A 27109-nucleotide genomic window follows, 5' to 3' on the forward strand; every position below is an offset into this window, starting at 1 on the left:
TCAGCAAATTGGTTCGGCTAGAGGTTGTGGTGGACCGTAGGGTGAGGCCCACTGACCCACAGGGTGGGTTAGCGCAGTGGGTGGTTGCTGTCGGTCCAAACTGGGCACAGGAGTTCCTCCTGGATGGCTGGGTACACTTGTGGGATATGCGACTTTTCCAAGCGCCTCAGCTTGAAGAGACAACATCAATCGATTCGCCGCCTGTCTCTCTGCTTCTCTTTCCTCCGCAGTCTGCCGCCTGAAACAAATGGATGGATTAAAAAAGTTCGAGCGTTCTCAAAAATCTTTGCTTTCTTAAATATCCAAATTAATATTGTTATTTTTAATTATGTGGAGGCATAGGTATTCGCGAGGTCTCGGCTCAGCTAAATGGCAGGGAGCTGGGTGAGAGCTGAGTTGAAGAGCACGAAACTGTACTGGTGAAATCGACCGAGAGAACCTGGGGGGTGAAAAGAGACTGGTGGTTGTTGGGGCGGAAAACAGAAGACAAACGTAATAAAGTTAATTCGATTCGTCGACGGCATAGCGTTAGCTTGCTAAGGGGTGGCTCGAGGGTGTCTGTTTTCTAGCACTAAGTCTATTAGGGAACCACAAAATGGCTGGCTTGTTGGTAATGTCGATAGTTTCGCTTAGATGGGAGCTTTCGTCAAAACTTTCCATTTCCTCGTAAGATTGTTATTTAGTAGAATTGATGTTTCTTTTCTCGCCTAATTAATCATTACTGTTTATCAAAATTCCAATGAAATAATCGCATTAACACATCCCGCATTCTCCAACTGTCTATTACTTATCGTCACTTTTTTAAATCCACTGGTGCCTCTTACGGAATTTAACCGGCTGATCGACGATAAATTTGGCCAACTTTAAAGAGACTGAAAGTCAAGAGCTGTTTGGCAACGCGATGGGGCCGAAAAGTTCTTCAGTCTGGAAGGCGCCACAGTGGATAACGCGGCCAATCAGCGAGCCGCTTCCATACCACGAAACACCGTCGTTCCATTAGAGTTAATCTCCGATCCTTGGTAATTAAACGGTTTCGTTGTACCTTTGTTTATCTCCGCGTGGAGTCGTTTCAGCTTCTTCACGTTCCCTTCTTCGTCCCTATAAAGAAGAACGCGGCTGCCCCCTCGGTAGCCCGTGTATCACGGAACGAGTCGGTTCAATCGGGACACAACTCGATCGGTTGTTGCACGATTAACGACTAGAACAGCCGACGATGTCGAGCAGAGATCGCAGATAAAGGCAGTTCTTAGTCGCAATCAACACTCGATCGATTCGTTTTATTTGCAGCTTGTTACTACCGTGTGGTAATTGTAGAAAAACGCCAGAAGTACGGTTCGCTTGTTATCTACCTATGTTCCGGCCACTTTCCAACCGATCTACGATTTTACCTCTCTGATTGAACGTTATTAAATGCTACCGATAACGTATCGTGGAAATTAGTGAAAAATAGGATTTATTGTTTTACCTTGTTACTTTCAGTAGATTTCTGATATGTTCTTGGACTTAACGAAAGTAAGGTATATGTTGAAACGATTTTAAACAAATCGTGCGCATTTTTTGTTTCCAGAATATGAGATACAATTATATTATTAATTAAATTCTTATCCGTACAATGGGCTGAAATTCGTGAAATTTGCAGGTGGTAAAATGTCCCAGCGGAAAATCGATAAGATTTAACGCGGTGCCTCTTTTATTAACGACGGCCTATTCGATTGCATTTAGCTGATTCGCGTCGGAGAATCGACGGTGGCTACGCCGCTGTTCCAGTGACAGCCACGCCTACACCCGTGCAAGTAATTAACGCGGTTAGCAATTAATAATTGAGGGCGCCGTGCCGATTACATTTTGCAGCCCCAACGCAGCCTCGCCCTATTCGGTGTGGCCGGCATAACCGTATTCTCTCGCAAACGCGGGGCATATCACTCTTATCGTTATCTATCCCTATCGTCAACTATAGCTTTTAACCAACACTTCGTACATTTCTCTGCTGCCTGTCCCAAATTCGATTTCACGTTTCACAGTCAATGTACTGCTGAAACGCGACTATATTTATGTTTCTAATACCCAATTAATGAATTACCCGCGGAAACGGTGCTTCCATCGAAACTTCAGACACTTAGACGCTCCAAACTTTTTTTAATACGATCTGCGGACGATTCTCGTATGACCTGAAGCTTGTTAAAAATACACTTCACCGAGCAAGTACGAAGAAAAAGTGGGACTCGAGGGCTCATTTACCTGCATCGAGCGATTTCCATCCGAAAAAGGAAACAAGTCCTTTGAAACGATACTGGTGTTCGTGTCCGACCGGTTACAGGCGTGATCCAACACAGGGAGACGATGAATCTTTAACGAGATGAATCGCGGTGGGGTCGAACGGGCTGCGCCGGATCGAAACGATCCGAATCGCGGATTCGAGGGTTTTGACACTTTAAAAGCCGTGGCAAGAAGCCGGTGGAAGAGTCGGCGACCGGACTGGTTCCGTGCGACACGACGAAGGGGTGCGGATCCTCGAGAAGGCGGAGAAGAGAGGCTGGCAGTCAAAGCAGGGGCGGATGAGGGACCGCGATGGGGTGGATAGACTGCATTATGTACGGGACAGGGCTAAGCTGTTAGGTATCTGAATTATTGAGGCCAAGTTATCTCATCTCTGCCTAAAGTCATCTCGTTACTTTAAACGCAGCTGCTCGCCGGACCTCGCCGCGGATATGCCAATCTGAGGGAGACAAAGAGGCGATTTCTTTTCTCGTCCCTTGTTCGTTTTTTTTTTTAAGTTCGTCAAGAGAGTGGCGGTACACTGTAACTTAATAATTCACGTGTTCAATTATCAAGGTACTTTGAACGAATGGTTATTCGGGTATCTACAGCAATAAAATGAAATCTTATACGTTACAGATCGACAGATACCTGAGTCACGCTGCTCCTTTAAGTTTGCCGATTAATTCAACGCACTCACCGCTATACAATTCCGTGTTCGAGATTAATTATGATCCGCTTGTCGCATAGATGTAAATTTAATTCAACGGGACATCTAGACGAATGTATCTGTCACCGCGTTACCGTTTCTGAACACATTGAGACAGATAACACACGTCGTCGCTCCTTAAATTGAATTACACGCTCGCTTCTCGAGTGACGACACTGGCTACGTAATAAAAAGGCTTATAAAATTCAAGTAACTTCCACACCTTATAAAATGACTCGTCGAAAGGTTACAGACGAACGAAGAAGATATATGTCAACGAATTTTAATTTTTTCATTAAATAAGAGAAGTCGCTTGGCGATGGTGATGGAAGCAACATTCTTTACTCATCCATGGAGGAACGATTACGAGCGTCACGACTCAGTTCTATCAATCGATTGCGGCATTTTCTTTCGCTTTTGTTTCTCCTCTTTTAAGAGCAGACTGGGAAGACATGTTGCAAATTACCGTTTTGCAATCGTCGATACCCGCGTTTCCAGAAACGAATTACCATTCCTCGGTTTCCACGTAAGAAGCATAATTTTCGTTTTTGCACGCTTTATGACAAATGCAATATTACGGCAAAATAGAAGAAACCATGGTTCCGATGCAACGGCATCGAGCAGTTTTTTGCCGCGAGTCCTGTTATCGATCTCTTATTAGATCGTTACGAACCTTCTAAAGGCGTTCTCTTTCGCTTTTTCCGCAGCCGCGCTTTACATTCCATGTTTTTACCTATTCGCCTCTTTATTGCCCCGGGGCTCCCGGAACAATGCGAGAAGTAACGGCACAGCGTTTCCACAAAACTCCGCGGACTGTTATCCATAAAACGGCGAACAAATCGGCGGCCTCGCGGGAAATCTAGATTGCCCGGCTGTTCTGCTCGATCTTTTTGAAAATAAGGAATTTCAACTAATCCGCTGTAAACAACAGGAGAAATTCTACGGTGTACCACTTTGTTCGTGTCGTTTTAACAAATTATCTCAGTTCAAAATTACCATTTGCATTTGATACTTCATCAGGAACTGAAATTCTTTCGAGTAGGCTGCGGTTACAAACAGAAATAAATTATTATAATCGCATGAGTGTACAGATTATACTAAATGGTTGGAAATGTAATATATTATACTTGGATCCGATTAGTCGGTGTAAATTTCAAAATAAGTAGAATATTGTATCGATACTTTTTGTAGCCTCTTGAATACCGCGAGGATTAGTTTATCGCGGGAATATAGCTGTCCATTTAGTCAATCACGTGAAATTAAAATAACCTGTCCACCTTGGCTTTCTATTCCATTATGCAATAATTGATTGACATTTCTGCTTTTCGCGGAAGCAGAACGGTACATCCATTTCATCTCCTAGCACCTACCAATAAATACCAAAAAATTTGAGCTCATTGAACACGTACAGAGATTTACCTACGACCAATTAGAACCCCCGGTAAACTATTCGAAGAATGCTCCTTTAAACATAATCTCAACTAGCTACAAACTTAAATGGCCTGCTCTACACCTCCCTCGAAAAAGTGGTATCCTCAACTAAATGTCCAGCTCACTCGATGACACATCGGACTATCAAGTGTCACCAATTTCCAACGTCACTAAATAGTTCCTTAAAAAAATACCCGGGGACCAGTGTTTGTTCAAATCTACAAACCATTCCCCCTTCTCGAAGCGTAGTTACCTTCCCGTCCTAATACTTCCCGGAATGAACCACCAAGGACACGCGGCGAGAGGATGCTTTTAGAAATCCTCTGAAACAAGGAACTGCCAGGCGGGAAAAAGAGGGGAACGGGATGCACCCCCGGAGAAATGCCTCTGGGCTCGTCCCGCCGCGCAGACGCCCCTGGTATCGGTTACCCGCGGCACAAACGGGCCCTGTTTTATCTAAATGACGTGTTTTCGTCCTCCCTTATCTTGAAGAGACTCCAGTACATACAACTCTCGATGCGTCCACACCAATACACACGGCAGGATGCTGCTGACCCGCTATTAACATTCCGGCCGCGGTTTCCATCTCGCGTTTTCCCTTTCGACTACTCCCAAGGATTTGATAAACTGCGAGACGCACGAGAGTCATGTCCTGACGAAAAGCTGGCTTCACGCTACCTCGGTTACCTTTCCTTCCAAATTGTGTTCTCTTATTATATTATCTGTTCGTAGCGTTCCATAAACTCGACTGGGATTTACCTTGATTGAAACAATACCCTGAAAGAACAGGCTACGTCTGAAACCCACCTCCATTTTGTCCGTCTGTTCTGAAACCAAGTCTTCACTTGGGCGTCCGTCATTTTCAAGGTTTTAGCCAAGGCTGCTCGTTCAGCCGAGGCTAAGTATTTCTGTTTGTGAAAACGTTTCTCCAGTTCGGCGATTTGCAACCTGGTGAAGCTCGTCCTTGGTTTCTTTCTCTTCGGTGGCGTCCTGTTCTGGTAAGGATGCCCGATCCTCCTTGGAAACGCTCCAGCTACTGTCGAGAAAAAGAGAAACGAACCTGTAAGTTACAATGTTTCATGCTCATTTTAATTGTCACGATATATTTTATTTTTATTTTCATCCAATTCGCACAATTGCACTAACATATAATAGTTACGTTAGTAAAACAGTAAGAAAGTCGATGATAATCACATTTTTTATATTTCTTAATTAATTATATTTCTTAAGATTGTAGAACTAATAAATCCTTCTGATTAAATTACTGTGCCATTAACGTTTAATAATTTTATGTTTCAGATAATGAGAACGTGGAAAGCGTGATATTTTAAGAGTAACTGCAACGTTAATAATTGCTTGATATGTTTAGCTTTGTGTCAGTTGTAGGTAAATGACATTAGTAAAATCGAGTGAAACATTATGGACGTGTAATACCTTATAACATTAGCAGGTCAAAGATAATAGTCGAGATGGAGAACAAAATACCGTTGCCAGATATTAAGGAAAGTGGCATTGTAATATTATAGATAAGAGACGTTTTTAAAATAACATGGATTGAAATCGATTAGTTCATGACGGTATGAAGAATAAATAAAATAAGTTCGCAACATTTAAGATTCTGGTAAAAAATGTTCAGATAGTTATATTTATGGATTATAATCTGAGAGTCTTATTTTTTGACGCAAATCTAAATAAATTGAATTAATATCGATTGAATTATATAATTGGTTTCACGATTCCTTTAATAAAAATACATAAATTTTGAAGTTGTCGTCAATTTTAGAAGATTCAGAAACGCGATCTCCAATTTTCTGATCAATTTTACAAACTCGAATAATCTCCTGAACTTCCCAAATAGACGCATTCCAGCCACCCCTCTATTTCCTAGCTGTTCAGTAATCCACTCGACTAAAACGATAAAATACCTTCGACTCGCGAAGCTCTACTTTCCGCGCACTCCTCCCCCAAAAACGTTAATATCATCGCGATCGTAAAAAGATGCAAACAGAGGGAATCATTCCGATCGGGAAAAACAAGCGTGGCGAAACTGCGGAATAAAACGGTGACGTCGAGTTACGCGACTTCGCGGGAATTACGAATGGAACGCGCAAGCTCTCGCGCGGGCAATGGTCCCCCCTCGTTCGCTTTTCAAAATGATCCGAGAATCGTAAAAAGCGATGCTTACGAGTTATGCGGAACGATTTACTCGGCCGGTGCAAATTGTAACGCGATCTTTGTAGTCGCCAACAGCAGGTGCATCGCGATTCAGTGAAAGAGTATTAATAAAATTACCGTTACCCCGATAGCAACCGCACCACTTCCATTACCGGACCCGCGCAAACAGAGCGGGGTGCACGAATGGAAGGTGAAATCAAAATGGAGCTTAATCGTCCACTTATGCGAGACTAGCCGCGTAAATCGCTGCTACTCGAGATTCCCCTTATCGGAACGCCGTTGATCCCGGCTAATTATTGCATACGCCGGTTAGATTGGGAGCGACCCGTGGAAATATTACATTGCTGGTGGATAAATGCCTGTTAAATGTAAATTGTTCATTTCGAAACGGGCGGGACAATTTTCTTCCTTTTTTTTCGTTCTTTTTTTTTTAAAAAAAAAGGCTGAAAGCGAGGAGCTAGTTAATAAATTGCCCCGGACACACTCGACGAAATTAATCAAATTATCATTCATCAAACTGTCAGGTACGAGCTGGCTCGATTGATTTGGATTCAATAATAATTCACAGTGAGCGAACATTAGAGCCGGTTCACCGCGCAGCTGAATCATTCGGACGTGGCAAAAATACTTTTGTCCGCTTTGCGCGGTGCATTTTTTTTCCCCCAGCAACGAGACTAAGATCGAGGTGGAGTAAAAATATTGGAATCTCAGTATAACGTAAAACGATTGGAAAAGAAATACGTTGAAGCGTCGTTGCATTTGTTTCAACGTTTATGCACTCTCACTCAAAAGTTGGATCTTTAAGTGTATCGCATTTTCTGTTGTCTTATAGCATCTTCATAGACGATGGAGGTTGATACGTAGTGAATCGATTAAAATGCATCTTACTAGGGTACAAGTCAATAATCTTTGCACCCATTGGGTATGTGTACGAGATATTGTGCACCTTTCTTTTCGCCGTTTATTTCGCTTTTCTCCGTAATTTGCTCTCGTTAGTGAAACTCGAGCCACGCACACCAGCACATTGTATCGTTTCCCGTATTTCATTCTCTTTGGAGCGTGACTATCGACATCATTAAGCATTTATCTGTCGTAGTAATAGCGCATGAATAACAGAAAGTGCATTTAATGCGATATGCATACCCGTAGATTTAATGCCTCGAAACATGATACGCGGTATGCGGTAATGAGAGTGAAGAATGTGATAAATACATTACGAGATTTCAAATGGAAATGCCGCCTGTCAGTTTGTCCTCTGATTTTTTCTCGACATGTAAATTAAAGATACTCTTTTCTCACTAAAAATTATCCAACTGACATTATTTATTTGCTTCAAAATTTGATTCATCTTTAAATTATTCTCATAAATCGCTTTCCCTATATTTTTAATATTACCAGGTATCGTAGAAATCTTTCATATTCAGCGAGCACTTTGAGAAAGGAGGTTTCGTACGTTGCCGTTGACGATTGCGATTAAAACGAACGATTTTATCCGTTCGATGAAAGGATCGCGTGCATCCGAACAACGTTTATGTCCGCGTTTCATACGATCGTCGTAATTGCAATCATCGTAAAAGGTATAACATGAAATAACGTACACAGTTTGATTATTAAAAGAGCCAGTAGCCTGGCCCTGATATTGCTGAAATATGTAAAAGATTACGTATTCTCGCAGAATACCGCGAAAGGTAGTCTTGACGACGAGTTTCTGTCACAGATACGCAATAAAGATAGTGGCCGATTAAAAGGACCGATAGCCTCGATTAAGTTGTTCACTCCGCGGTAATAAAACCGAATTAATAATTGGAGACGGAAAGCCACGGCCTGGCTGTTTCCTAGAATTTGTATTCTGTCCGTTTTTATGGATTAACGCGCAAGAGGAGTCACGAGAAACCGAGGCGAGATAACCCGGAGGGGAGAATTGAAAGTGAGGATTGAAATATTTTACATGCACTCTGGTTTTTGCAGTAATTAATTTTTGCAGCAACCGGAACGAGTTTCCTAATTTAGATGTCCGATTTAAAGTAGCCTGCTTTTCGGCTTATCCCGTCATACTCCAATTCATGCGGATATTAAGGTATCGAATAATAAAGAAAATCGTTGAGTAGAGCCAAAATCTTCTCATTTTTGCGTAGCATAAGAAGTGTAAAAATTTACAGAAAAAGATTAAACTACAAAAAAGTTGATCGTCAATGTTTAAAATTTGCCAAGTTTCACGATGACTTTGGCGATGGTAGATCGCAGACGGCCATCGAACGCGAGCACCGGAAGCTCGGCTTCGGAATTAATGATTAGCACGATAATGATCCCAGCGTGGCTCCTACGGAGCAGAGGGGCGGAAAATGGCGGGACGCGGAAAATTTCCCATGAAATTCAATTTGACACGTAACTGTTCTCTTTCTCCTCCTCTCTATCTCTCCACCCCCTCTCTCGCGCAGTTTGCTCGAAACCGAGGAATCATCGTTAAAGGGTAAACGGCCATCAGGTGGATATTATTCCATTATACATCCCCGTTCCCGCCATCGAGAACCTTGTCCTTTGCCGGCGTTCTACCCTTTATCCAAAAATACGCCCCGCCATGTAGAATATCCGAACGAGACGAGAAATAATCTCGTCAATAATGCCTGATCAATTAGAATATAAATATATATATATACATACACCGAGAAACGCTAATTGAGACACGGATTGCTCTGATGCGCGCTTCGACAGACGTGATAAACTGATTTCAGTAATGGCTGGAATTTATCATGGTTATATCCAGCAGAGTTCGATTATCGGAGTTTATACGATATAATTATAAGCATTGGGAATTATTAGAGATTTCGTGGCGATACGTGAGAGAGAGAGAAAATTTGTCAAATTGTTGATAAAAATGAAGTTACAACGATTAGGAGATATACTATGAGAATATTAGGAAAATAGTTTAAAATAGGTACGAAATTTTTTTTATATTTTATTCTAATATAATATAAAACAGGTAATTATTAGCTTCAATGATAAAAATATAAGAGTACTATTTAAGTTATTGAATTTTCTTCTGGTTAGATATTTATAGCATAGAGGGAAATTTGCTACCACTTCTACTGGTGAAACTTCTTTAAATGTCCTGGCATCTTATTCATATAAATATTTGATTACTAATCAAGATCTCAATAAGATTTATCGAGTATTCTATTTTACTAGCAGAAATTTTCCCAATAATTTTTATACCGTTTCTTCCAAAATAAACTACTTTCTCGTAATTAGATCAAAAGAAATAATCCACTACCAAATATAGTATAATACCAACATAACTAATAAGATCATTTCCAGCATGGTACGAATGAAGCTCTTATTGAAGCTTATAATGAAGCTCGTATTGAAAAATCTACGTACATTCCAAGTGTACATGTCCCAAAAGAGTTAACAAAGCGAGGAGCGAAATGGACAACCAACACGCTTCGAAGCAAGCAATCAAGGCAAGTTCCGGCTGCTAATCGAGACGGGTGGCGAACGTGGACCTCGGCTTGGCATTAGACATAATGGACGAGGGATAATAATGAACTTCTCAAGTTCATTTCCCGCAGCCTAATTCTAAATCATCTATGGGAAAGCAAGGGAACACTGGCCAGCGTGTACGAAGGACAGGATCATTCTCGCGCCTTGTATCCAGCCACGTCTGTTTTTTCTTCAAAAAGACTGTTGCTGAACCGCGTAACTTCGTGCGACTGCTCATTGGCCACTTGGACTTTTATTCAAGCGGAGAGGGTAAAAGAAAAAGAAAGATGAGGACTTTCTTGCGTCACTCGCTTATTAGGACGGTAATCGCGTACCGGTCATTATACTCTCCGTTACATTATCATGTTGTGTACTGGCACGGTTTGCCAATCGTTCTCTCTCCTTCCCTCTCGTAATTCATTCGTATGTAATTACTTTCGTAGAACAGCCGGACGCACGCACGCCACCGACGATCGTTGCTCTCACCACGATAGGGGACGTCGAATTTACGAATTGGAAAGCCAGATCCGGAGAACACGGCTTGTTACGATAAATCCGAAGGGGCCTAATGGGACTCTGGAAATTATCAGGGTCGAGGGAACGACTTTTGTTGCTCGATTAATAAAACAGTTTCGTGCGGTTTTTCGATGAGAAACGATTTGTCCGCTCGTTTCTTGCAAGCCCTGTACCACTCGCTTGTAAGACGTCGATGCTACCTGTGTACGCTTAAGCTCATTTCTCAACAGGATAAACCAGTCATGAAATTTGTACAAGAAGAGGCAGTTAACTTCGAACAGATTCTCTATTTATCTTAAAATTAAGAACGATCGAGCAAGTGGTATCGATATCGAGATCTATCTGCGAACAGTCGAACGCGAGATCGGTCGCACGCCTATCTCGTGGTGCCAAAAAAGAGACGAAATGAAGTAAGAAAAAGGAGGAAGGTGGAAGGGTGGAGGGCGAGGGATTGTTCGTGCGTACCGACGATATCCGCTCGGTGTTCTTTTGGAATATCACGTGGTTCCCTTGGAATATCACGTCCCGTCGACCGAGTCCCATCGTTAGCGTGTCTAACGACAGTCTGGTCGCTAAAACTTGTCCAATAGCCGTAGCTGAGCTCGGCATGGGAAGCCTGTTACCGCGCAATTTTGGTTAAAATACCACGGCGACGAGTCTTTGCGGTCGAACTATTTACCCTGACGATGTAACCTTACGACAGCGCCGCGTCGTAACGTTTCAAAGCCTCTAAAAAGGAAAAGGAACGGTCTTAAGCGAGGACGAGAGAGCCCATTACCGAGGCACAATATGAAGAATGACGCGGGAACGGTGAAACGTAGGGGGGGAGGGGCGGTAAGGGAAGCAAAAAGAAAAATTCGCGTACGCGCGAATAAAAATATGGGAAGACGCACGCGAGTCAAGGGTGGCTGGAGGGGGTTTGACCGTAACTTTAATCGTAAAGTTGACGGTTTATGGACGTGCATAAAATGTTCGTAAAACGTGGCGCTCGAGACGGGGTAAATTAGAATTAATTGCTGGCCTTAGCTGCATTCTTTACACCTTATGGTGACTGTTGGCGAACTTTCAATTTCTTCCTGCGAGGCGAAGCTTTTACATAGCCATTGAAATTTGTAAAATCGACGATCGATAGAATCGATGAGACGATTATAATTCGATGCGAACGTGTTTTGTTGCGCGTGTAATCGCGTTCAAAGGTGAAAGAGAAAACATATAATAACTACGGGTAGTAACTGTTACACCAGCGTTCTAGGTATTTAATGTGGTATACCGTACTGTTTAAAAGGCACTGTGGCAGAAATCGCTAATTAGAACGTACTGCATGTTCGTAACTTACATTTAGATTACATTCAATACGAGCATACCCGCGCGATAGCATCACAGTTTCAAAGTTTAATAGCTACATGAAAATAAAACGGCACAATTCTTATTGCACACGCGACGTGTTCGTTCACGCGCATTACTTACAACATTTACAACACTCGTAAACGCAGCTTGATAAAATTTCAATTTCGAACGTTACCATTTAAACTTCAGAGAAAAATAGTGATTGAAAGCGGTTCACGAATTCTCGCGAAGCGAAAGAGAACTTCTTAACGAGATCGTTTTAAAGATATTTCTTTTTCAACGTAACAATAAATACGTATCTCATCACCTTTGCGCAAATTACACGATTAACATTAATATTATCGTACAAAATGGATACTTCTATAATATTCCCGATTCTACGTGCGTTACGGTCCTCAATTTACTTCCAATAATCCAACAATTACAAATTCATCAATAATCGAATGATATTAATAATCGAGAACCCAAGGTACTCGCAATAATTCAACATCAACGCTTTTGTGTATTAAATATCACAATGTGCCATTTAATTGTAACGAAAGCGTTCGACATCGACAATTCCCAATTCCTCGATTCTTTTTCGAAACCATCAGATAGAACCAAGATAACAATCACCAATCTTCCTATCTATCCACTCATTCTCCTTTTCAAAGTACCCTTAAAAAGAACATTCGCAGAAGTTCTCGAAGCATGGAAAGAGGCCGTAGTCGCGAGCATGAACAGCAAGAGGGTCCAACTTAAGAGTAAGTGGATCGTGCTGCGGGAGGGGGGCAAGAATGTCTTTAAAATGTAATCAGGACAGATCGAAGGATCAGTCGTGAATAAAACAAAGGGGAGTGCAGGTCCTCATACCGCTCTGCCTTTTCGAGGTTCCTTCGCAGAACCGTAATGGAGGGCGGGATAGGCGAGCGTGGGCAAATTCGCAGCTCCTTCCGGCGGGCTCGATGAGCAACGCGACAAAGAGGAACGAGTTTCGAAGATAAAATGCCAGGGAATTCGTATCTGCGTGCGGATAGAACGAGGGTTGGACGACGCTGGTTGAGGGGTGGCTATAAAAACAAGATGGCGTCTCGTCGTGCCGCAAAATGGCCGACATAAATAAAAAGAGGCATCCCGCGCGCGCGCTATCCCCCTCGAAGGAACGGTGAACGCCTTGGTGCCGGCGCCAAAGTTTTCTTCATGCAAGGGAGATACATTCCACCCTGTTTCCAGCGGTCGCTCTGTTCGTCCCGCCATCCGCATGGCTGGCTTAAGTTTTCAGAATTTTAAATACCACGGAACTTCTGTGTATTATGTACAAGTTCGTACGTTTCGTTTGGTTGAACAAGGAAAGATGGTTAGTGAAAGTGGCAATAATTCTCTGCAACGACCCAGAGATCTCTTGCACTATCTCTTGCGAAATGTGTATGTACAATTTGGTTTGAAAATGGGTATTAGAACGCCTGCTGGCGGTACCAGGTTGTCCACGGGATCCTGGACTTGGACCAATGATTTTAATTCTGAGGAAATTCTAGTAATTAACACTGTAACAGGTGTAAACTGGGAAAAAAAGGAGTTGAAGTGAAAGGCAATGACCGCGCGAAAGGAACGGGGCTTGGTTATGGTTTCATCCTCGATGACCCAGTGAGCTTGAGACGTAACCTTTGCCCGTGCACCAGCTGCACGGGAATGGCTTAGAATCATTTGATGACGCAACGAGCGAGCTGTGACACCGGGCTAGAGAAAGTCATTATTTTGCCGAGCACGTCTTGGCCAGTAATAGAGTTTGCGGCCTTCAAGGTAAATTGTTTTCTGTGCACCGCGAATTCCGCAACAGCGATACGCGTTCGTGGCCGTCGCTGTAGAGGGGAGACCGACTGGCATGAATCCAGTAAATAATGCAAGCTTGGGCATAATTAATTTTGAATACTCTAAAATTTACGTACTACTGAAATATTAGACACCTTCAGGTATTCCAAATATTTTAGGTATTAATATTTGCTATTAAATAAATCTTTTAAATCTTCTTCTATCCATACTGTTTTAATTATTGGAGCTTCGCATCACTTTTTCCTCACCAATTCAATATTACATAACATAATTCTATATCATGTTCAGCAGCTTGCAATATATACCTTCATTTCTCATTCATATTTTCTGTGAATAAAAAGTCCTTCGAAACGCTATCGAGATTCGATTGAAAGAGTCACGAAAGAGGAATATAATCAATTGCACCATCCGACGTAGGCATACACCATTGTGATATTTCCGTTGCATCGGATTCCAAGGCACTCTTGAAGCTGACAGAGAGGAAAATTGAAACGAATCCGTCGAGTTCGATTCACATCGGTTACCAGGACGGAAATACGCAAGAAACTTATCGGAACAATGGCTTCCCGTGTATCACGTGCTGCCTTGGGAATCCACTTTGGACGTGCAATTTCAAGTGCAATTCGCTCGCTATCCACCCTGAATCTTTACGAAGCACCCTTTATTATATGAGGTTATCAAATTCTCGACTCGATCCAGTCTCTATAGCCGCGTATTTAGAAAACAACCTATGTCAGCGCAAAAATTCCGCGAGAAGTATTTGAGTCTGTTCAATGCACGATTAAAGAGCTTGAGACGCCTTCTTGGAAAATATCTTCTGTCATATAAAGTTAATTTTTCTTATATGCAATGCTGACATTTCGTTAAAAAAAAGGTACGAATATGTTATTTCCATTTTGAGAAAACAAGAGAGTAGACCTTTAATTAAGGCCTTTCGAGGAACCCTGGTTGTACGTTGGAGGCGTGCGCCACTGGTACGAAGCTGCAAAACGAAGGAATAACTATGCCGCTGTTACGATAATGGGAGTGGTGGTGCTTTGTTAGTACCTAACTAGGGAAATGAAAACTAAACGCTTCCAGGAATATAAAAGCCGATGCAGTTCCAATCGAGAAAATTGCTTAACAGCAGCCGTAACAGCTAGGGTGTTAGTGGTCTTCAGGATTTACATCCACACTTCGGAGAACATTAAAGAAACGTGGTTCCTGGGAGGAAAAAATATCGCTGGAAAATTCCTACTTCCGCGAAAATACGCTTCCCTCCTCGATATTACGCAAACATGGGGGAACTTGTCTTCGAGGCGAACGCGATACTCGCAAACGAAATTGAAACCTTCATGTTAAACTCAGTGAAGACTCGTATTGGGCAAATGGTAAATTTCAATCAGTAATAAACAAAATTCCATATAGTAATTCGAACAAATCCTCGATGTGTTAAGTGTCAATGGATTATTCGCTTATTCCCAGAGGAAATTAACAGATCGCAGTGACGAAGTTAAAAAAAAAACTTTTGAATACACACTATTGGTTAGGTTCGTCCGAGGGATAGGGAAAGGATAGCAGACTCTAAAGCGCCGATCATTTCTCAAACTCCTATAACTTGATATAAGCCACCCCTCGACCTATGTACGATCCGCGGCGGGGTGGAAGCGAGAGGTGAAACAGCGGTGCCTTACATTATCGATATTACGAGGCGTCGATAAAAAATCGCATAAAATTAAGCAAGCCCCCACGTGCTCGCGATAAAACTCACTACCTTTAGCCTACGAGTTTCCGCGTTACGACGGCCCTCTCCGTGGCAATTTTCATCGACTGAACGATCTTTTAATCCGGAAGTACCTCTCGTGTTCCACTGGCCACTAAAAGTTGAACGATACGCGACGCATGGAATTACTCGTTCAAAAGTCAGTGGAAGTTGTTTCGACGATCTAACTGAATCAGTTCCTACAATCATTCACTGATTCGCTCCACCAAATACAATTTCATTCGTTTAGTGCTGGAACAACGCTCTACAGTAGTTAAAGAAATAATAGTCCGACAGGAGATTCGGTCAGTCAAACATCGATTATTTTTATTCCACGATGCAAAAGTACGTTGCGTTAAAGGGATAATATTTGAGAAATTAGAACGTTTCAACAATCTCGCAAATATGAAATAGAATGGAAATAACTAATTCTGTGTTAAGTGAAGCAGGTTTCATTGGAGTGCCCTTAGCGATCGTTCTCCTCTCGTGCTCATTTCACTTTAAATATGCGTGAATCCGTTCTATTATTCAAAGTTACCCCTGAGATACACCATCGTATATATCCTAAACGTATCGTAACCGCAACGCTTGTATCTTACTTCGCGTTTATCTACACGTGAGAACGAATTTTTGGTATATCTTCGTGCTGAATATTGGTCGACCATCTGAATGTGAATTTATATTCCTCTGCACGACTAGCTTCGGAATTAGTTTATAAAATATTGCCAAACAGTTTATATAATTCGTGTACTTGTTGTTTTAGTTTTTCTACGTGCAAACAATTATCTTTTCGACATTATCTTATCCATAAAAGGATCATCTTTAAAGGGATTAAAACCCATGCCTTCTCTACCATACCAAACCAACAAATAATCTCGAGCTTCACTGCGATTTACACGAATATTATCCAAAATTGGTCTCGACATACGTCAGTATTCATGTGTACGAGAGAAAAAAAACAGGAGTCAGAGCGATGAACTGTTCCTGTGGGGATTGTTAAGGGCGCGGGAAGGAAAGGTGAATCGGATCTGCGTACATCATTGATCGATCGGCCCTGTGCACGAATAATCTATACGTTATGACGGGTTGCAGGGTGGTGCGATCGGGGTCTAGCGAAATTTACTCTGACGTTCGTGAAGACCTGCCGGCAAATCCCACGATTTCTCCAGGGACGTCGAAAAATCGCGAATGATATGCTGGAAACCGCGCCGATCCTGATGTTCGACGAACGTCAAAGTATCGCCATGCACGGTGCCAGCATTTTTTTCGACGAACTTTGGCTATTTTTTATCGATAGTCCCTTATAGAATTAGTGTCGTACAATCGCGTACGTCAATTTTGTATCGATCTACTCTCTGTAGTATAGAAAATATACCCTTATACATAATAGAATCAGCAAAATCGTGAAGCATAATTCCAAGTTAAGTTATCTCAAAGTTTAATCAAGATGGATGACTATCCACGCTAATTATTCGCCACAAAATTAATTCGAATCTTCCTTCAGAGGAATACCTACCCACCATCAACGCAAACAGACACGATCTACCGTTGCATTAAATTAGAAATTCCTGGTTACTGTTCACAATTGGATAAACGTGATTACGGTAAAGAAAGTTAAAAAATGTTCGAGTATCATTTAAGATCGAATAAAGTAGTACAACGCGACGTGAAATCTTAAATAACGGTAGTCGTGCAAGAGACTGGACAGGTGTCACCGGAGGATGCAAGGGGGATGTCTAAACACGGTTCCAAGTGGAATCGTCCTGAAACTGTAGCCAAGGTGAATGGCTCGCCGTGCTAATTGTCTGCAGCAAAATTAAACTGAAGTCACGTTAATTATGTAACGCTCCGGTCTCTGAGCCTGGCTGTACGTACAGCTCGTTCCGGCAGAAACGGGGTGATGATGGACGAGCGTAGCCGACCTTCCAGGGCCTGCCAGACTCGAGCAGCGAAATCCCTAACTCAACGCTAACTCGATCAGTCAACGCCCACCGTGGCGTTGCCCGGCACTAATCTGCCTCCAGATTAATTACTACGTAATACCGGTTTGAATAATTATCGTTTCTAGGGCAACCCAGACCTGGCTCTCTATGGCCGCACCTGACGTCCTTATTCTACTGCCGTTTTAGTGGTTTCACAGATCCGGATTGTTTCCCGTGTTCCGCTGGGGAGGGGGAGGAAATCTTGTTAGCCTCTCGCAAAAATTAACTTGGTTGAGCTAAGTCGATACTAAGTGGCTATGGCCTGCACGTTAGTGTTATGTAAGGAGAATGTGCGCGGACCTAATTAATGTTCGACGCTGTGAAATCAGAGCGACTGATGATTATAAAACAAAAAAATGATGAATTGCAGTAATAAAAGTATAAACGAGTCATTTATCATTGACAATGAAAATGTTAACGCGACGATAACTGGATTGAAACTGAAGATATTCAATCACATAGTAGAGTAGAAAAATTATTCTCAGTGTAATATTTATTTTTATTTTTGTGTTTGGAGAAAGTGATTAGCCATTCATGTCTATTCAACAGGAAGAGGCGAGCGTCGAGAGGGAACAATTCGCATTTTGGTGAACGATTCGCGCAGAGTGTAGGCGATACAGCGGAAACGAATTGAATTTGTAATTGCGAGAGGTATTCAATCTCGCGCTCAAGCGGATAAACCGTGTACACCCTTATTCCCAGGTGGTAATGAGTTATTAGAATCAAGGTGAATTGCTCCTTGAAGAAGAGCTGATTAAATTCCAACAGTTGTTTAATGCAACAAGCAGAGGAAAGGTAATTAATTCTTTCGAAGCATTGCTTATGTAAAATATATTGAATCCACATTTTATAGAATGGAACATCGTACAGGTCAGTCGCCCTTCGTACGATTCGAGAAATGAAATGCTCTAACAGCACCAACTAAGCAGGTTGCTCGAGTAGAAATGATGGGAATACTGAGAAACATTTTTCCGGACTATGACCAACGTTCCAGAACTCCACGCTCGTATTGGAACAAGAAATTAAAAATCCATGACTACTGTTCCTCAACTTGTCAAAGAAAAACTAGACTTATACATACAATTGCTTACAGCACTCCTTTTTTTTACAAGAAAACAACAAAAACCTCTCCTACTCTACTATACTCAATGATAAAGAACATCATCCTTTAAAAATGTAACGTTATACCGTGCAGTATAGAAATTAATTATTAATTTATTCCGAGAATAGCGCATTTATTCCGAACAGCGCATAAAATACCACCTTTACAAACTTCTCCTCGAAAACCACTTCTACTTATCGACGATAACACCTTCACCGTTAAAACGCGACGAAACGAGCATCAACGAAAGTAGAAAAAGAAAAAAGAAGGAAGAAGCAACGACTACCTAAAAACCCAAAGAAAATGATTCGTCCTTCAACCCTTCCCCGTGTCCCTCCTCTCGGTCCTCACTGTGGGAGTTCCAATTCGGTAGCCGAGTATCTGTCCGTGCGGCTACCGGTAGAGTTCCGGTCGAAAATTAAAAACGACAACACCAGCCGCGACGTGTACGTACACGCACAGCAGCCGGATTCGTATATACGCATGTTCCTACTTCGAATTCAACGAAGAAGTATGGGGTCCGTGTGTTCGAGGCAGCTCGCAACGGCAGCGGTATTCTGGTTTTCAGGTTTCGGTCACGCGATGCCTTTTTTCTCTGTTCCCGGTACCCGGTTATCTCCAGCCTCGGGCAGTCCGTCCTGGACTCTCCTCACCGTCCATTTTATTCTTCTTTGGCTGTCCGTGTCCTTACCACGCGGCCTTTTACTGTCGATGTACGCGGGTTTCCAATCGGTTTCTACCGCGGAAAGTTTCTCCGATTCTTTCGCTCGTTGCTGACAATGATCGGTGAGTGTGCTCGTTGAACAAATAACCACGCGGAATGCTTGGTAAGGTCTGCACGTTAATGGAACATTGCTAACGATCATTCATCGTGCATTCTCAGAAAACGAATCAGTAATTCTTGGTTATACAATTAAGCTGAGTTTATACGCTTTTTGTCTCTGTGGGTATGCCTTACTTACCATCTCTTGCCTTGTAATAGCATGGTACGCGTATGACGTACGTCACGTGACTCGGTTTATGGTCCAAAGAATATGTAGACACACTGTATTTGTGATAGTGTCCAATTTTAACTGTAACTCTGTAATTGTGAACTCTAATTGGAGCTAGTCTTCGTGCAAAAAATAAACCAGAAACGTGAAGGACAATTTTTTATTAGAGATTATATCTTGGTTTCCGATGTGCTTTCGAATCTTACCACGTTTCTTATAAATAAAATGAAATAGTGAATTCATGAGTGAGTAATTTTAATAGAATACCAGAATTGCAGCTTATTTTATATCAAATCGTTGTTAATTAGTTCCACGAATGGGGACATCTATGTCCAGCTACCAACCGGATGGAAAGCTGGAGTCCCTAGGAGTAATTGTTGATCGTATCGTCTGATTCCACGAAGGATGCGTGAAATAGGAAAATTATAGAGTGCTGCTGTGATAGCATTGTCCTGATTGAAACAATGTGACAATTCACCTTTTATAATCGGAGTGTAATTATGGTAGGTGGTGGAATGAAAAGTTCTGCTTCAATTTTTGTTTGCGGTTATTTTCATTATATACGGAAAACGTGATTTTCTTACAATAATGATCGCGATAATGGATAAGTTGTTTCGAGGATATTCATGCCATTCGTTTAATAATCGACTAACGAATTCCAGATTCACCACGTTAAAATTTCTGAATAAAGTGAGCGACTCCGTTACTTCTCGATGCCTTTCATATCGCAGTATCATCCGATAGCTGCAAGCCTTATACGAAATTATGGTTGCGTGTTAACAAGGGAGAACTGAAATACACGATGTTTATACATGCAAAATCACGAAGACACACCGAATGTAGCGAGCCTAAGCAATGGTACAGGATAAACTGGTTGTGCAACATTTGTAAACTTGTATTTCAATATACCTAGGTTGCTTTTTACCAGTTCCCTTATCGGATTCACGAGTGAATTACACTAACATCGAATTTGCAATAGCCATAAGAACTTTTACGAACGCAGCTCGATGTGTATCTCTCAGAAAACTTAGTTTCCATCATCATTTCGATAATCTTGTGAAGTGAAGAACCTCGAGTGGGATCGGTTACATTTCTTAAAGGAAAACTATGTATATACTGCTTAGATGTGGATACAAATATATCCGTTCGAGGCAATTGTTAGGTCCACGCAGATGGGAGCGAGTTCACCGAACATACCATCATAGTCCGAACTCGGTTCGACTTTTTGCCTGCGAGAACCAAATTGTTGCACCTTTTATGGCCACGAGTCGGCGAACGGTGAAGGTGTAGTCACACCTGACGTGGCTCAAAGTATCCGCTTCGAGAACTAACGGATAACATGCGATTTATCTTGTTTCACGTAGCTCAGTGACGTACATACGCATGCAATTTGATTGTACAGACGTTAAATGATAATTCTTATTACAGATGGATCGGATGGAGGACTCCATGGAGAAGACTGGGTCTTTCTTAAATCGAAGTATCTCTACACTTCGCTTAAATTACATTAATAACCCTGTTTTTTTGTTCATTTCCAAGTATAATACGGTATTTATTGGGCTTCTTTGGGTTGATCGATGAGATTTTGAATGTGGTTTTGTACTTTTGCACTGATACGTAAGTTGCATTCGTACGGACCTGCTTCTATTCACTGGCTCTCGAGGCGTTCAGCTTTACACACTGCTGCCCCGAGGGTCGAAGAGTTTTGGCTTACAATTAGAGAAACCATCCTGTCAAATCGGCAAGATTGTTTCTCTGAACGTAAATTGCCTATTGCTGGCCCGCTAACCACCGAACAGCCCCGCTTGGTTCCGTATAATCTCAACAAAATTTTATAGAACAACTTTTACGATAATTGCTCGAGAACATTTTGGGCGCCTGAAATTTTCCGTAACCGCGGACCTAATGTGAAATTAAGGGCTGAAATGTCAAGAACTGGCCGACGTGTTCGAGGGAACGCGTCTACGGCGATGGTCAGCGTTCGAAAGATTCCCACGTTGACAGTAGTTGTCATTTAAATGGTAACAAAGCTTATTCTTCAATTGTGCAAGGACACTAATGAAATTAAATGTTACAAATATGGCACTAATTAATAGAAAACCGTTTCACAATATCTCCTGCATAATACTCCGAGTTAACAAGCCAATGAAACCGAGGAAAGGTGCTCGCACTAAAAAATTCGCTATCTTGTGAATTCTTAACACGCATTAAATGATAAGTATCAGGTGATCAGGTCACTCTATAAATAACGGGAACATTTCACTCCTTTCAGTATGATTGAAGTTAATTTATTCACACTTTATTCGCAATTATGAGTCATCGATATATCTCCCCTCCCTTTCTCTATCTCTACTAATCTCTGAAGTCTCCTCTTTCTCGAGACATTCCTTCAAACATTCCCATTACTTACGAGATTGTATCTTTCGTAATTAAATTATCAATTAGCCCGTTATTTTACGTAATCAACCAGCAGCGCATTTCACAAAGCGTACTTATGCGTGGTGGGAATTGGTAACGGTGCGTGACCGAACAGAAACGTTCAAAAACCGATTTCAATCTACTATTCATAGCGAATCGCGATAAATTAAACAACGTCCACGCTAAATAACTCTCCCAAGCGTAGTTGCGCTATTAAACGTTAATTGTACGATTACATTAGTTCCGTTAGAGTCTGACGCCGCGACGACACCTCGCGATCACCGAGCAACCGAGGGAATAATTTCTTTCCCACGTCACGACAGAAAAATCGTTAATCGGCAACGCTCGATACCCACGGTCGTTAAGATTACATTGTTCTGTTCTATTATGTGTTTTAAAAAACATCTCCGCCCGCAATGAAACCACAGAAGGGAGGGGTACGGTTCGTTCGCGTTTCCATCGTTGTCCAGAACGTTTTCACCAATTAGACGCGAACGATTGTTTCTCGAGAGTAGGGAATAGGAGCTATTACGTCCACCAATCTGCGGAGATCCATAAAAATCAGCGAATTCGACGAAAGCGACACCCTTCGAAGTGCTCGGATGCTTACGGTTGGACGTGCGTGTCTCGTGGTGTCGCGTCACGAAAAGTAATGCCAGGTTTCACGTAACGTGTAGGAAAAAATTCGAACGCGAGATGCTATATAATTATACACGTATTTTGTACTATATCTCATTCCTGTCCCTTTTTTTTTTCCTTCACGCACAATTATCGTGCGGTAATAATCCTCTGCGCGCCAGCGACGTTTACATTACAGGTATTTCCCCTTTCGCGCCGTTAAACGAATCGACACTGTCAAAAGAGACGGTGAAAGTGATCCCCCTTTCAAGTGTTCAGGGCAAATGCAAATTGTTCCCGAACTGCCGTTACTTCGCCCAGAAATTGACGGTTTAACCGTAAATTCGGCAATTTTACATTCTGAAAGGCAATATAAGGGGACAAAAGAAACGTGTTAAAAGAAATTCAGCGTCTCGTGTCTGCTTGCTCGAAATTATTAAGAAAGTTAACCGAGAAACGAGATAACCGAGAAACAAAGGCGTTCTTATTATTACTTTTCTCCCGATGTGTGTCTTCATTTGAATCTACGTATGATACTTAAAGTAATCAGAGGTCAAAACGATACTTCCGCTAAACGATCTGTTAATTTCAGCCAGGTAAGCGGTAATTGTTGCGAACATAAGTACACGTGTAATACATCCTGTTTCTAATACCAGTGTACAGATGCAATAAAGGTAAAGAATCATTGAGGAGATAAATTATTGCGTCGAAAATACCACGCGAAGAATTAACAGCGGATGATGATGTCCTATCCGATCCCTAAACCCCGTAACACACCTCGTGTGCGCTTCGTTTCGAGGGTATCCAAACGTCACCAAAGTAATGGCACTCAGACATCCGTGGAGCGCATCCATCGAGCTCGATTCCACGTTATCGTCGGAACCGAACGGTCGAATTAACTAACGCATCTCGTTAGCGGAAACGGCCGCTAGATAAAAGTCGACGGTTCGTTGCTCGGGACTGGTTCCTGCGTCGCGTTACCTCTCGACGAAGCCACGGGGACTGCGCGACGAAAAAAAGCGAGGAAAGCCAGCGACGAGGGTTTATCGAGCGAGTTCGGTGGAACGTGAAGACTTCGACTTGTCTGCATGCTATTAAAATGTCATAGCGTCGACCGCGTACAGGTACAGGTGCACCAAGCATATCCACGTAACACGCACTCAGATCGTGTGCCCGTCTTCTACGGTCATACGACCAGGGCTGATCGCGACGACGGGCTGATTGAATAATTTCCATGGCGCTGCTCATAATTGATGTCGACTATACGCGACTTGGCCAACGTCGTCGTCGCGAGCCGCCGTTCTAACAATCTTCTGGCTGGTGGTCTAAAGATACACGAATCCAATTAGAGCGACTCATATCTCGATCGGAGACACCACTCTTGAAATCTACACCGACTACCGCGTCCCTCTATCCGGCTGCATTTCGACACTCGATTTCCCGCTGTCCTCCAATCGGATTTGGACGTGGAATTAATAACGCGAGAGGATTTTCTTACTTTCATGGATTATACGATCGTGAAACGTGGCCATTGATGACGCGAGTGGATGCGCAGCGTGGGTCGAGATGATTCTGGCGGAAGAGGAATGATTGTGCTATATTTCCTTAGAATTTGGAAATATTCTGAGCTGAATAAAAAGGTATTTGGCCGTTTAACGAATTTTGTTTTAGTACGTTGGCTGTTTATATAGTTTTATGGTACCAAGTTGTAACTATTTTTAGAAGGATTCTAAAAGCGAATTTCTGTCATTGATTAGAACATCCCCTTAATATCGGCCCGATGTAGAGTGTTTGCTTCATATTTCTTTCGCTGGTGATTGGCGAAGCGTGTAACCAGTATGTGTAGTTTATTATACACGCAGAGGCTGCAAATGAAGGCAGGAACGAGATAACACGAGTGGCTTTTAACTAATTAGGCAGGTATTCGATCATTTTTATATTTCTTTTTATGTCCTGCCTTTTTACGCTATCGTGCGTATCGGCTGCCCGGAAAAAGGTTTGATGGAGTTAGATAAGGTTCGAAATAGATTTGTGATATAGAATTCAGTGTAAGACTCCTTGGACTGTCTAACAGCTAAGAACGGTGAGTGAAAAATAGATTTGAAAATAGAAGCACTGAATTATGCATCTACAGTAGGGATGTAAGTTCCTATTCTTGTTGGAATATCAGAATAGAAAAAGAAGCGACATAAAAATATAGACACACGTACCGTGTTATTTAAACTCGTATCACTTTTTGATGAAAATTTTGATATTTAGATTCTCGAGAAGAATAACTTTTAACTACTTATAACGTAGCAATTTTTACCCAAACGATGACGTGGAAACCGTCATTGCACGCGTTAACGTCTCCATTATTGTCTGTCCACGATCGTCGCACACCGTGAAGAAACCGCAATTCACACTTCCAAAGTTATTTCTCTTTTGCATCAAGACGCAGATAATTCTCGCGTAACCAGAAAATAATAACGCGATTGTTACAATCAGAAAATGTGGTTGATAAGCAGGAATCGAGGTTCGCGGCAAGAAGGAATTCACGTTCGAATTGAGAGTTGAACGATGGATAGAAATGAAAATAATTAAGAGAATCGTCACTATTGTACAGATTTTTAGCCGTTCACGAATTGAAATGGGATTCGATTTTAAACCGTGATATATTTCCATCTCTGAATCGTTTTGCTGGAAATAACTTTTTGTCAAACGTGTAAAATATTGATCGGAAGTGTTAAAGCTCACATTGTACACATGACGTAAATGATAGGGTGTTCTAATTGAAATCTGATGTGAAATGAACGAAATATTGACGGACTATTGATATTACATAACGCAGGTTATTAATAGTTATATAAAATAAAGTGTAACTAAAACATCAGCAACTTTAATTACTTGTTTTATGGACTATCGGTTTCCAAGAGTAGTGGACTGTTCAAAGTGGTAAAAATGACGAGCTTGTTTCCACCGTTTAAGGCTCAGATTAATTGACGCAAACTGATAAGACACGTAACATAGGGAAACCAAAAGGAAAGAAAAATTAACTTGTTTGAGAGACGTCTACACACTAATTAAGGATTCCGACAAAAATGTTAAATACCATGGTAGGCATGCAGATACCATAAATTCTTTCCACCCTGACATTTAATTCACGTTTGTATGTAAAATAAAATCAGAACTCAATAAAATACCGTCCCATTGCCACACTCATCGGAGCGAACAATTTCTAGTAAGCTCTTCGTTACGCAAATAAATACCAGAGAGAACGAGAGGCGAAGAAAAAACCTGCAGAGGTAAAAAGCAAGATTCCGTGATTACATATAACTGTTCCCGAACCTAAACTCGGATTTAACATGACATTCCCACTAATCCCCAAGATACCATCGGGGACCCTAAATTTGCGACGTCGAACGTGTCATCGCCTCCACGGTCCCCTTACCTGCCAGCCTGTCCTTAAGGTGTGGGTGTCCCTGGAGCGGATGTGCGGCTAGGTTCGCCAGCAAACTCGCCCTATGGAGGCCTGCCGCCGCCGCCTGTTGTTGACTGTGCTGAAGCGCTTGTAAACTCCAAGGTGGTATCAACGCCTGTGCAGGCAGTGCACCCGTTGCCGTCCCATTAGCACCGGGTGGTCGATGCGCAGGAACCCTTATTACGCCTCCGCCCGTGTAGATCAGACCGGATCCAGTTGGAAACAGTCTGAACGGCGCCAACAAATCAGCGGCGCTGGTACAGTGGATCGACGACGTCGAGTTGGTCTGCGTTTCCGGCGTGCTTCCGGTATCGTCGTCGTCCTTCTCGGACAATTTCTCCTCGATCTCGTGTCCCCAGGACCTTCTGCCGTCGTCCAGAGTCATCGACGAGCCACCATTATTGTTACCCTCCTCCCAGGACCACTTCCTCTCCTTGTCACTGTCCAAGTCCTCCGACAGGGGACTCTTCGGATTCTGGGACCGATTCTCGCCTAACAGACGACTTATACTGAAAGGGTGACTCCTCGGCGATTCGTTTTGCAGCGTCCTCGAGCTGGTTTGACTCGGTGGCGGGGAATTCGAGCACTCGGAGTGCTCGATCCGACGATTGTCAGTCGCGTAATTACGCGGACTGCAACTTCCGGAGTCGGAGTCGTCCACGTTGATCTCCTCCGTCGCGTCCACGTCGCTGTCGCCGTGAACCGACATGGTAATTCTCGGTTGATCTGTTTAATTAACCGTGCTCCTCTTTTTGGACGACTCGTTATATTCAAAATCGAGCTAAGCAAAAGTTGCTTAGGATACTCATCGTGCACCTCTGCCACTTCCTTGAATTGCTTTATCGAATATCTGGTTGAATATAAAGCAGTGTACTTCTTATTAAGTTACTCTCGGCTCAAGAGTAAGTATGTATTCTCATTTGTCGATTTCAATGTGTTTATCTCAGTGAATCTTCATCCAACGTTCGGACCATCGAGTACTCCAATTCGCCTGACGGCCATATTGTCCGCGAACATCGAAGCGGAATATTTCTGTTTCCTTAGAAGAATTTTCCAATGTAGCTAAACTGAAT

The 27109-nt window shown here is 42.3% G+C and overlaps 1 protein-coding gene across 1 annotated transcript; it reads right to left on the minus strand.

Annotated features, from left to right (window-relative positions):
• C15 (homeobox protein C15) lies at window positions 1-26745 on the minus strand. Its single transcript, XM_076895463.1, has 3 exons — window positions 26007-26745; window positions 5204-5432; window positions 1-238 (listed from the first exon to the last, which is right to left on the minus strand). The coding sequence occupies exons 1-3, from the start codon at window positions 26743-26745 to the stop codon at window positions 1-3; spliced, it is 1206 nt and encodes a 401-aa protein (XP_076751578.1).
• Between the last annotated feature and the right edge of the window lie 364 nt (window positions 26746-27109).

Source organism: Xylocopa sonorina, chromosome 5, assembly GCF_050948175.1.
Source record: "Xylocopa sonorina isolate GNS202 chromosome 5, iyXylSono1_principal, whole genome shotgun sequence".
Lineage (NCBI taxonomy): Eukaryota > Metazoa > Arthropoda > Insecta > Hymenoptera > Apidae > Xylocopa > Xylocopa sonorina.